This window comes from Myxine glutinosa, chromosome 3 (genome assembly GCF_964187855.1).
Source record: "Myxine glutinosa chromosome 3, kmMyxGlut1.1, whole genome shotgun sequence".
In the NCBI taxonomy this organism is placed as follows: Eukaryota; Metazoa; Chordata; class Myxini; order Myxiniformes; family Myxinidae; genus Myxine; species Myxine glutinosa.
In genome coordinates, this window is record NC_136263.1 from 189,236,050 (window position 1) to 189,248,644 (window position 12,595).

Consider the following 12,595-nt stretch of genomic DNA (forward strand, 5'->3'; position numbering starts at 1 on the left):
TAGGTTAGGGAGCACGGTCCTGGGTGGGTCGCCATTCCCAAATGAGGAATACTCGGAATGGCTCATTCCTCACTAATCTAGTACTAATTTTTCCGACCTTAGAAGGATGAATCGACCCACCGAAATCTATTGATGCCATTAAACAGTTTCATCTGCGGATACAATTACAACTCGTTCGCTTTTCCTAAGTATATGTCCATGTTTTAATTACCTGAATTATTTTTATTTGTTATTATCTCCATTATAAGATTGTGTCGGGTGCCAGAAGGTTGAATGGAGCCTTTCTCTGGCCCAAAGTAGTTTTTTTTTTTTTCGATCCGAGGGTGAAGTGACAATTTTCTTTCATTGGCGCCGATCAATAGGAAGTTGCGATTGCATTACGTCACGCCGGCGTAGCCAATGACGGGCTCGGAAATCTTGAAGCTGGGATCGCACATGATCTTTGCAGCCAATCAGGGCTTGTTACATTTTTTGCCCCGCCCCCTGAATAGAGAAACGATGGTGTCGCGCCGTGGGCCACAGAATTGAACAGAACGTTGTGAATCTCGTTAAAAAAAAGTTAACGTTTCCAGGTTTTTCATCCTTTTTGGACGCGAACCGGTAATATTGGCTCCATGTCAGGAGGTGAAGCGAGTTGGGGCCACAAGCTTGAGAATTACCTTCAAAGTCGGTGCTGTCGCGGCTGAGATGTTGATTTTCCGGGTGCGTCATCATTTGTCAACGTAAGTCGTAAGCCCGATGTGAGAGAGGGTTGCTTTGAATGGAGGAGAGGGTTGTCCGCGTGGATCAGGGGCGGTGAAAGTGCTTGCCTCGAGGTGGGTAGGGAGTCGGGTTAGTGGTGGGAGGAGGTGGGGAGTCGGCCTAGTTGGGGGTGGGGAGTCAGCCTAGTTGTGGGAGGGGGGTGGGGAGTCAGCCTAGTTGTGGGAGGGGGGTGGGGAGTCAGCCTCGTTGTGGGAGGGGGGTGGGGAGTCAGCCTAGTTGTGGGAGGGGGGTGGGGAGTCAGCCTAGTTGTGGGAGGGGGGTGGGGAGTCAGCCTAGTTGTGGGAGGGGGGTGGGGAGTCAGCCTAGTTGTGGGAGGGGGGTGGGGAGTCAGCCTAGTTGTGGGAGGGGGGTGGGGAGTCGGGTGGGAGGGGAGGAGATGAGTCGGCCTGGGGTGGGAGGGGAGGAGATGATTCGGCCTCGGGTGGGAGGGGAGGGGAGGAGATGATTCGGCCTCGGGTGGGAGGGGAGGGGAGGAGATGATTCGGCCTCGGGTGGGAGGGGAGGGGAGGAGATGATTCGGCCTCGGGTGGGAGGGGAGGGGAGGAGATGATTCGGCCTCGGGTGGGAGGGGAGGGGAGGAGATGAGTCGGCCTAGGGTGGGAGGGGAGGAGATGAGTCGGCCGGGGGATGGGAGGGGAGAGGGTTTAGGAGTCGGCCTAGGGGTGGGAGGGGAGGGGAGGAGGGTTGAGGAGTCGGCCTAGGGGTGGGAGGGGAGGGGAGGAGGGTTGAGGAGTCGGCCTAGGGGTGGGAGGGGAGGAGGATTGAGGAGTCGGCTTCGGGGTGGGAGGGGAGGAGGGTTGAGGAGTCGGCCAAGGGTTGGGAGTGGAGGGGGTGAGGAGTCGGCCAAGGGGTGGGAGGGGAGGGGGTGAGGAGTCGGCCTAGGGGTGGGAGGGGAGGGGTGAGGAGTCGGCCTAGGGGTGGGAGGGGAGGGGTGAGGAGTCGGCCTAGGGGTGGGAGGGGAGGGGGTGAGGAGTCGGCCTAGGGGTGGGAGGGGAGGGGGTGAGGAGTCGGCCGGGGGTGGGAGGGGAGGAAATGAGTCGGCCGGGGGATGGGAGGGGAGGAGATGAGTCGGCCGGGGGAGGGGAGGGGGTGAGGAGTCGGCTTTGGGGGTGGGAGGAGGGGAGAGGGGAGGGGATGAGGAGTCGGCCGGGGGATGGGAGGGGAGGGGAGGGGCTGAGGAGTCGGCCTAGGGGTGGGAGGGAAGGGGGTGAGAGTCAGCCTGGGGTGGGGTGGGAGGGGAGGGGATGAGGCGTCGGCCGGGGGATGGGAGGAGAGGGGGGTGAGGGAGGTGTCGGCCTCGGTGTGGGAGGGGAGGGGAGGGGATGAGGAGTCGGCCGGAGGATGGGAGGGGAAGCCATGGGGGGTGAGGGGAGGGAGAGTGTCAGCCTCGGTGTGTGGGGTGGAGAGAGAGGGTCAGCCTCGAGGTGAGGAGGTGGTGAGAGTATCAGCCTCTGGGTGAGGAGGTGGTGCGAGGATCAGCCTCGGAGTGAGGGTGAGAGTGTGGGGTCGGGGCTTGGGTGAATGGAAGGGGCTGTGAGAGAGTCGCCCTCGGAGTGTTTGTATGTGTGAGAGTTTTCTTCGGGGGGTGGGAGAGGACGAGTCTGAGGGAGAGGGTGTTGATGTTGGTGGGGTTTGGGGTGAGGTGGTAGTCAGAGGCCTCACCGGGGAGGGGATGATGAGGTTTGACCGGGTGTGTGAGAATGTTGAATGGAGGTGTAAGAAGGGTGGAGGTAGTTAGTTAATTAGGTTGGTTGGTTAGCGGTACATCTGACATAGAGGCGACTTATGTGGGGTTTCTTCGTGTTTAATTGCTCATTGTGTTTATTGGCGCCATTATAGTTACAGACGGCGTCCCGCGACGTTTTACCTGTCTGTACCTTGGGAAGTTGCCGTGTATCGATCGTGTCAGAAACCCAAGTTCCCGGACCGATGCGGCCTAGTGCGCGTTTACTTTATTATGGCATTGCCACCGCCACGTCAGGACGGTTGGTTAATAATTATCGCTCTTACAAGTCGAGGTTAAATAAAAATTGATTACACCTTACATGAATCATATTGTCTTCCTTTAATCTCTTTGACCCGATTGTCGAACTCGCTTATTTTGCCAATTGTATATGGTTTTGATTACGTGGCATGTCTAGATTCCAGTAGATCTGAGCTGTTTCCAAATGATACCATTGTGAGGTATCAAGGCTTCAGTGTGTGGAGCTGGAATCGTTTTAAATCCGAGACGAGTAGTTCTGCCGATACCCTCGGCTCTCTCCGGATGTCACTGGGTTTGTAATTCAAGACTTGAGTGGACAGGATGGCCGGATTAACGTTTGATTCACACAACGGTTTGTATTTGCATCGGATTCTCTCAAAATCGAACCAAGACCACATAACCGCCCATCACGCGCCCCCTTCCCGGTTATAGATAACTACATATTACGTACGCAGAGGGAGGAGCGTTTGTTGTTTGCAGCCTATAGCTGCTGGTTGCATCATTTTTTGGCAGCGCAGCTGTGCCCCTGTTGGCAGTCAGCCCTGTGTTGAAGTGGTAAAAGGGGATCTGTGGCGGCGGCGGTCTTAAGTGGGAGGGACAACTATCGGACGGACCTTGTTATTGGGAATCCAGAGGGAATGCATATTTTCGAGTTGGAATATTAAATACCAAAGTTTAAAGTTCTTTATTCCTTCGTTTTTGACAATTTCGATATGCACGGATTTCATTCCAACAGCCAGACGATATAGATTTACATTTTGGAAATTTTTGTATGCAGTAATACCCCGGCCTACGTCATTAATTGGTTCCATAAGCCGTGACGTAACTCGGTTTTTGACGGAAACCGGGCGTAATGTCTTAAAAATGCCTTAAAAGGAAGACAAACACCGTAAAACTAGAGTAAATAACTGGAGGAGGCTGCGGCTTCGCAGCAAATTGCAAATTTTCAAATCCATGCACATGTGCACATGCACACGTGGATCGGTTCGTCGACGCCGGATGCCGGCGAGGTGCCCGACGCACCCCGGCTCGAGGCATGACACGGTCGTTCGTTTCACATGGGCCATGGGGCCTGACCTCGTCGCGGACATTGCACACTCTGCACGGTGACGTGACGTGACGTCTGCCATGGACGGTCGTCCGAGCCGGCATCGTCATGTTTCGCCGTTGCCACGTTACGTTGGTTGTTTTACACAGTAAAGGAGTAATCACAAAAATACCAGCGAAAGTCAAAGCAAGCACGCGACCGCAGCACAGGACAAAATGCATATGGCGTCTCCTTTGTTTTGAATGAGAACCAGCAGCTATGCGTACGTACAGTATACTGTACGTACATTTTTATATTTTTTTAATGTGCTTTTTATTGTATTTTAAATTGTTTTTTAGCTTCTTTTATTGTTAATTTATGTATTATTTTATTTATTTTAAATATATTTTTAAGGAAAAATTTAATTTTTTTCACGTCCGTAGGAGTGACGTAAAGTCGCACATAATGACGTTCGCTGAACTGAAATTTACTCGAAGAGTGGCGTAAAGTCGGATTTGACGTAGGTCAAAATGGCGTAAAACGGGGTATGACTGTACTTGTTTAATCACAGCCTGTGTCTAATTCTCTTTTTACCTTTTCTTCTCCCCCTTGCCTATCCACAGCATTCTCAATAGATTTGGTTATTTTCAGGCACTTCACCAAAATATCTAATCGGCAGCCATTCAATTGCTGTTCCAAACCCTGACAAAAATAGGCTCAGTTCATTCATTATATTCGCTCATTACTGTCACTGCTCATTAGGTGTCATCCAGCCGGCCGGCCGCTCCTGCTGGTCGCCTCCCTGCACTACTCCGCTCCTGCTGGTCACCTCCCTGCTCTCAGCTCCTGCTGGTCACCCTCCTGCTCTCCACTCCTGCTGGTCGCTTCCCTGCTCTCCGCTCCTGCTGGTCGCTTCCCTGCTCTCCGCTCCTGCTGGTCGCTTCCCTGCTCTCTCTGCTCCTGCTGGCCGCTTCCCTGCTCTCCACTCCTGCTGGTCGCTTCCCTGCTCTCCGCTCCTGCTAGTCGCTTCCCTGCTCTCCGCTCCTGCTGGTCGCTTCCCTGCTCTCTCCGCTCCTGCTGGTCGCCTCCCTGCTCTCCGCTCCTGCTGGTCGCTTCCCTGCTCTCCGCTCCTGCTGGTCGCTTCCCTGCTCTCTCCGCTCCTGCTAGGAACTTCCCTGCTCTCTGCTTCTGCTGGTCGCCTCCCTTCTCTCCGCTTATGCTGGGCACCTGACTACTATTAACACAGGATATTAGTCTCCATTAGATTCTTAACATTTACTTCAAAGTTAAGCCAAGGTTCCCACTCGTTCATCTTCATTCCTAAAAAAATAAGAATAAAATGTTTACTCGGCTAAAGAAGCGTTTGGGAGATGAAGACGGAATGCGAACCTCGAGTCCTGGCTCTGCGACCCGTGTACCTCGTACAGTCAGCCGCGAGTCTCTGGCTTCAACTGGTGCTGATTCTGGTGAAGATTCTGTGAGTTCTCTTACTTTTTCAGTCATCTTTTCGAGCTTCCCTTTTGTAACACACATTTGTGAAGCATTAACAATGCAAAATGGCATGTTATAGCTCATGCGTCTGTATGTACAAGGGCAGTTCAATGTTGATCTTGACTTTTTACTGTTTATAATAATAATAGCACAGTGCTGAAATTTGGCCAATAATGTTTTCTACCTTGTCCAAGGAAGTGATAATTCTAGTTAAAATATTTCCGGCCTGAAATCAAGATAATGGCCAACATAGACATGCGTGCTGTGGAACATCGGTCGATAATTTAGTTTCTTGTGAAAGAGGTCAGAGGCCCCTTTAGGTATAATTTGTTACTGCACGAACTTGTGAAGCAGTGATGGGATTTTGACCAATTGCAGCAGAAGTATCTATATATATATAAAACACAGTTTGTGTGTGTGTGTGTGTATGTGTGTAATGTTACCGATAGACTCCTAAGCGGAGAGGCTCACGTGCTTGATATTTGGCATAGACATGGCCATTGAGCCTGGGAAGAACATGGCCGACCTAAAAAAAATTATTTCATAATATTTTTTTACCATATTTTTACCTCAGCGCATTTCAGCGAGGAATATTATGCGGTGGCAGAGCAGCGCGCTGATTCGCTCAGAGCGATCACGTGATGTTCCTTGCCACCCTAAACTCAGTTACGCGTTCGCACGTATTTCAGAGCGAAAAGCGATTGCGTTTTTTCACATTTCAGCGAGGAACATTGCCATTCACACCACATAGGTTTTTTTTTCTTTCATCTTTACGAGATCCATATTTTTTATTCATATTTACCTCAGTGCATTTCAGCGAGGAATATTATACACGGAATCTGAGCAGGTGGCAGAGCAGCGCGCTGATTCGCTCAGAGCGATCACGTGATGTTCCTTGCCGCCATAAACTCACAGTTACGCGTTCACACGTAATTCACACGTTCAAAACAAACGAGATCCGCGAAGCGAGTTGGTTGAGTCGTGCTAACCAAGATGGCGACACGGCGGCTTCACTTTTCACGGAGTATGAGCGTTCTATATATTTTCAATTCAGTGCGCCCGACTCGCTCACGTCTTGATTTGTGGCATAGACTTGCCATTGGGCCTTCACGGTGTAATTTGTGCGAGGCTTTTGTCCGAGTGAGCTTGAGTCGAGAGGGCGAATGTACGGGTTGGGAATGTACGGGTCTCCCTTCCCCCGCCCGGCAACGCCGGTACTGGAGGGCGTCACAGGATCGGTGAGTCTCCAAAATCTGCTTCGTGCTGTTGCGAAGATGCAGGACGATGTCGCGATTGTTGTGCTGCTCTCCGACCATGAGAACTGCAACGTCATTGTTGACTGGCCCTCCCCTCCCCTTCCCTCCCCCTTCCCCCTCCGTCCTCCCCTCCCCCTCCCTTCCCCCTCCACCCTACCCCCTCCCCTTCTCCCCTCCCCCTCCCTTTCCCCCCTCCCCCCTCCTTTACCCCCTCCCCCTCCCTTTCCCCCTCCCCCTCCATTTTCCCCCTCCCCCTCCCTTTTCCCCCTCCCCCTCCCTTTTCCCCCTCCCCTTTCCCCCTCCCCCTCCCTTTTCCCCCTCCCCCTCCATTTCCCCCTCCCCCTCCCTTTTCCCCCTCCCCCCTACCCCTTCCCCTTCCCCCCTTCCCCTTCCCCCCTTCCCCCTCCCCCCACTCCCTCCCCCCTCCCTTTTCCTCCCTCCCCCTCCCTTTTCCCCCTCCCCCTCCCCCTCCCCCTCCCCCCTCCCCCTCCCCCTCCCCCTCCACCTCCCCCTCCCCCTCCCCCTCCCCTCCCCCTCCACCTCCCCTTCCCCCTCCCTCCTCCCCCTCTCCCTCCCCCTCCCCCCTCCCATTCCCCCCTCCAATTCCCCCCCTCTCCCTACCCCTCCCCCCTCCCCCTCCCCCTCCGAGCCGCCGTGTCGCCATCTTGGCAAATTTCGCATGTGGAAAAAGTAAGTACAACCCTTGGCTCTAATAGGTGCTATTGCCCCCTTTGGCAGAAACAACAAGTCGGCGTTTCTTCTAACTGTCTACCAGTCTCTGACATCGACTGGGAGAAATTCTTGCCCACTCCTGATAATAATAATACATTTATTTTATATAGCGCTTTTCAAGAAGCCCAAAGGTGCTTTGACAGAGTACAAAAACAAGTGCAAAAAGACAAAAATCAAGAGGTAAATAATCAAAGCAAAAGGAAGAAGAAGGAGAAGAGAAAGTCAGGGGTTAAATGCTGTGGGTTAAATGTTGAATGCAGTGTTCAACAGGTGGGTCTTGAGTGATGTTTTGAATGTGGTGAGTGAGGAGGAGTCTCTGATGGTGTGAGGTAGTGAGTTCCAGAGGGTGGAGCAGCGATGGAGAAGGCCCTGTCCCCCCAGGATCTGAATTTGGTCCGCATGGGGGGGGGGGGGGGGGGTCATGAGGTTGGTACCAGCAGAGCGGAGGTTGCCGGTGGGAGTGTGTCTGGAGAGGTCAGTCAGAGGTAGGATGGGGCCAGGTTATGGAGGGCTTTGTAGGTCAAGAGGAGAATTTTGTACTGGATTCTCTGGGGGATGGGGAGCCAGTGAAGCTTGTAAAGGACGGGGGTGATGTGGTCACCGGTCCGGGAATGGATGATTAGACGGGCAGCAGAGTTCTGAATGTATTGGAGTTTATTGGTGATTATTGAGGGTGAACCAAAGAGGAGGCTGTTGCAGTAGTCCAGACGGGAGGTGATGAAGGCGTGGATGAGGGTTTCTGCAGCCGTGGAGGAGAGGGATGGATGGAGACGGGCGATGTTTTTCAGGTGTCTGAAACGGTTTTTTTCAGGTTTTTCAGATTTCAGTCATGTCTTTCAATCCTGACAAATCTCACACTCTTACGATGTCGCTCCAAAAAGACCGACTGGACAACCCTCCCATCCACTTTCTGAATAATCCTCTCCAAGAAGTTCTGTCGCTCAAGCTTTTGGGTCTCACTATCTGCCATGATCTTTCCTGGGAAAACCACATTTCAAATCTGGCCTCCAAAGCCAGTCGCCGACTGGGCATCCTCCATCGTGCGAAGTCCTTCCTTGGCACACCTGAGCTCCTCACCACATACAAGGCTTTCATCCGCAGCTCAATGGAATACTGCTCTCCCCTCTGGGCTGGTGCTCCTGCCTCACACCTAGCTCGTCTTCACGCTGTTGAAACCAAAGCATTCAGAATCATTGGAATCTCCCGCGATGAAGCTAACTCCAAGGGCCTCTCACTCACTCACCGCAGGCAGGTTGGTGGTCTTTCCGTCTTCTACCGACTCCTCTCTGGCCTTGCCCCCCCAGCTCTCTCTGGGCTCTGTCCCGCAAATATTCCTACAGGTCGCACAAGATCTGCCTGCAACCCTCTTATGGTCAAATTGCCAAAATCAAGACTCTCTGCTCACCTTCACTCCTTCATTCCTCTTTTCTCCCGCCTCTGGAACAAACTCCCTCACTCTCTTCAATCCCACTCCACCCTCCAGGTCTTTAAAACAGCTGTTTGCCACCATCTCTTATCTTCCCCCATCCAAAACCTTGATCTTTTCTACCCCTGCTAATTTCACCCCAATTCCACTTTTTTGAAATACCAACTTCTGTCCTGGAAGTCCTTGGTGTCCTTGTGTTTTATACTTCTCCCTCCCCCCCCCCCCCCACCCCCTTCCCACGCCTCCTCCCCCCAAGCCCTCCCCCTGCCACACATCTCCCTGCTCTCAAATGTTGTGTTTGTGTGCTTCCTATTCTCTCCCCATCTTGTCTTCCGCTCCCTCTTTTTATATATTTACTTGCCGGAAAAAATTCCGGCAAGTATGTTGATCTGTTCGTTTGTCTGTCTGTTTGTCTGTTTGTCTGTCTGTCTGTTTGTCTGTCTGGCTGTCTGTCTGCAGCACTGCGTCTACACCGTTGCACGGAGAATCGCCAAACTTTGCACACATATTCGTCTTGCCCTGGAATAGACTGTGCCCAATGTATGACGTCATCGGTCACGTGGTTCGGCCGCCATCTTGGAAAAACCGAAAAACTTTGCACCTCTGTATCTCCGAAAGTACTGAATAGAAAAAATTGAGACATGGCTCATTGTAAAGAACTCTCCATTGGGAATAAAACATGTTAATGATGACGTCATAGGTCACGTGGTTCGGCCGCCATCTTGGAAAAACCGAAAAGATTTGCACTGCTATATCTCCGAAAGTACTGAACAGAAAAAATTGAGACATGGCTCATTGTGAAGAACTCTCCATGGGGAATAAAATGTGTTAATGATGACGTCATCAGTCACGTGGTCGGCCGCCATCTTGGAAAAACGGCAAAACTTTGCTCCACTATATCTCCAAAAGTGCTGAACAGAAAAAATTGAGACATGGCTCATTGTAAAGAACTCTCCATGGGGAATAAAACATGTTAATGATGACGTCATCAGTCACGTGGTCGGCCCCCATCTTGGAAAAACGGCAAAACTGTGCACCACTATATCTCCAAAAGTGCTGAACAGAAAAAATCTGAGACATGGCTCATTGTAAAGAACTCCATGGGGAATAAAATATGTTAATGATGACGTCATCAGTCACGTGGTTCGGCCGCCATCTTGGAAAAACTTTGCACCTCTATATCTCCGAAAGTACTGAACAGAAACAATTGAGACATGGCTCATTGTAAAGAACTCTCCATGGGGAATAAAACATGTTAATGATGACGTCATCAGTCACGTGAGTTGGCCGCCATCTTGGAAAAACCAAAAAACTTTGCACCTCCATATCTCCGAAAGTGCTGAATAGAAAAACTTGAGACATGGCTCATTGTAAAGACCTCTCCATGGGGAATAAAATATGTTAATGATGACGTCATCGGTCACGTGGTTCGGCCGCCATCTTGGAAAAACCGAAAAACTTTGCACCTCCATATCTCCGAAAGTGCTGAATAGAAAAACTTCAGACATGGCTCTTTGTAAAGAACTCTCCATGGGGAATAATATATTGTTGCGGATATGAGGATTATGTTTTTTTTTATTGTGTTGTATTGTATGGTAAATTGTTGTGTAATATTGCTTGATTCTGGCCCCTCCTACCTCCGTAGTGTAAAGGTCAAAGGGCGTCCCATAATTAGTCTATAAAGCATACACGTCAGCCAATCATACAATACCCCTGTTCGATAGTTATATCTTTATTATGTGTATCAGGGTAAGGCCTTGTCTTCCATTAAAATGACACTCCATTGCACCAAGTGAAATCAGAGTAGATCCCCTTTCATTCCCATTCCCAAAAACCGCAATTGCCAACTGTTCCCTCCGCGACTCCATTCGCCACGAGGTAGGCTCGGAGAAGAAGGGCGTGTCTCCACCTCGTCATAGAGGGGAGGAGTGAGCCAGCCCCGAACAACCAACCAAGCACGAGGGGTTTGGTTTGAGAGGGCGGAGGAAGAGCGATCGAGGAGGTTCGTGAAGGTTGAGGGGCGGGGCCTATATAACCCGCCGCGGGACGCTCCCCAAGGAGATGAGTTCTGAGTTCTGCAAAGAGACGAGCTTCAGAGAGAAGTGCGCAAGGAGGGAAGAGAAGCGAGAAGGAAGCCTTTAACACAAGTGCGCGAGAGAAGCGCGGGGAAGCCTTGAGAGAAGTGCACGACGTCACCCTGCTCGCTCCCAGCCTGACGAGGCCGGATTTGCTGTGCGCCCTGCAAAGCCTTCCAGCTTGTGGTCCGAGCTGAACCTTCCTCCCGGTCCAGCCAATCGTTGCTGCCTCCATTCCCCATTCGTGTGAGTCCGTCTCTGTTTGTTCTGTCAAGGGTATAAGTTAAGCCTGTTTAGATAAGCTAGTAATTTTCACTGTGTCACCTGCTTTTTCCATGTTCCCTGTATATAACCGTGACTGCTCCTTTTGCTTGTGTGTGTAAATAATAAATCCCGTTACTCTTCTGTACGTCTTCTTCTTCCACTTTACATTCGGTCACTTTAGAGTTTTCCATATTGAATATCTGTGGCGCGATCTGGCCAACGTTCAGGGATCGGGTGAATCGGGGTAACTGTACGACCGCGGGGCCTCCGCTCGGCAAACACAACATCTTATCCGCGGGCCGTAACAATATGTTAATGATGACGTCATCGGTCACGTTGTTCGGCCGCCATATTTGTCCGAAATGGACGATAAAAAAGTACATTCCGGCAAGTCCTCGGTCTCTGACCGATTTTTCATTTGTTTGTCTGGTTGATTTGTTTGTGAAGTAAATGTTAGCTCTTTCACGAGCCTCGATTCAGTCTACAAAAAAAAAAAAAAAAAAAAAAGGTGAAAGAAGGCTGTCTTTGTGATCTGTTTAGTGTATTTGTCGAAGGAGAAGGTTTGGTCAAAGATGATGCCAAGATTCCGGATGTGAGGGGAGGTGGATACTGGGAAACCGTCGATGTTGAGGGCAAAGTTATGGATGGATTTGGTGAGCGTTTTTGGGCCAATGATGATTATTTCAGATTTATCATAGTTAAGTTTGAGGAAGTTGATTTGAAGCCAGGATTTTATTTCAGTGATGCAGTTTGTCAGGATAGAGTGGGTGGCAGTGGAGATGGACTTGGTGGAGATGAAAAGCTGGATGTCATCGGCGAAGCAGTGGAATTGGAGACCATGACGGCGGATTAAGTGACCAAGGGGGGACAGGTACAGGATGAAGAGGAGGGGGCCAAGAACTGAACCTTGGGGGACACCTTGGGGGAGGGGAGCAGTGGGGGATTTGCAGTTGATGGAGATGAACTGGCGTCTGTCAGAGAGGTATGATTTGATCCAAGAGAGGGCAGTGCCGGTAATGTTAAAGGTGGTTTCAAGTCGGGTGATGAGGATGGTGTGATTGATGGTGTCAAAGGCGGCGCTGAGGTCGAGGAGGATGAGAATGTTGAGGTTGCCAGCGTCAGAGGAGAGTAGAAGGTCGTTGGTGATTTTGAGGAGAGCAGTTTCAGTACTGTGGTTGGAGCAGAATCCAGATTGGAATGTTTCATACAGGTTATTGGCAGAGAGATGATGTTTAAGTTGAGTGGCTACAGCGCGTTCCAAAACTTTTGACAGAAAGGGTAGGGTGGAGATGGGTCTGAAGTTGTTTAGGGTGTCAGGGTTGAGTCCAGGTTTTTTCAGAATGGGCGTAACAGCAGCAATTTTGAGGGATGGTGGGACGATGCCTGTAGACAGGGAGGAGTTTATTGTTGCAGTGATAAGTGGAGAGAGAGCAGGAAGGGAGGCCTTGACAAAGCTGGAGGGGATGGGGTCAAGAGTGCAGGTGGCAGTTTTCATTCCTATGAGGAGTTCAGAGAGGTCAGTAGGGGAGACTGGGGAGAACTGAGACGGGGGTTGGCAGGATAAGGGGGGGGCAGGTG

General features: G+C 51.1%; 1 protein-coding gene across 10 annotated transcripts in view; it reads left to right on the top strand.

The window, feature by feature from the left end:
* Positions 1 to 459: 459 nt before the first annotated feature.
* The window catches only part of GOLGA1 (golgin A1), a 58,983-nt gene continuing 46,847 nt past the window's right edge, over positions 460 to 12,595 (top strand). For 2 of the 10 annotated variants that reach the window (XM_078774883.1, XM_078774887.1), the window contains exons 1-2: positions 460 to 722; positions 4,397 to 5,250. In XM_078774883.1, coding sequence (XP_078631009.1) covers positions 5,113 to 5,250 — 138 coding nt within the window. In that variant the 5' untranslated portion in view covers positions 460 to 722; positions 4,397 to 5,112. Of the gene's footprint in view, positions 816 to 2,061; positions 2,255 to 4,396; positions 5,251 to 12,595 lie in introns of those variants that run through there. The other 8 variants (XM_078774884.1, XM_078774890.1, XM_078774885.1 and 5 more) reach the window with 6 other exon arrangements.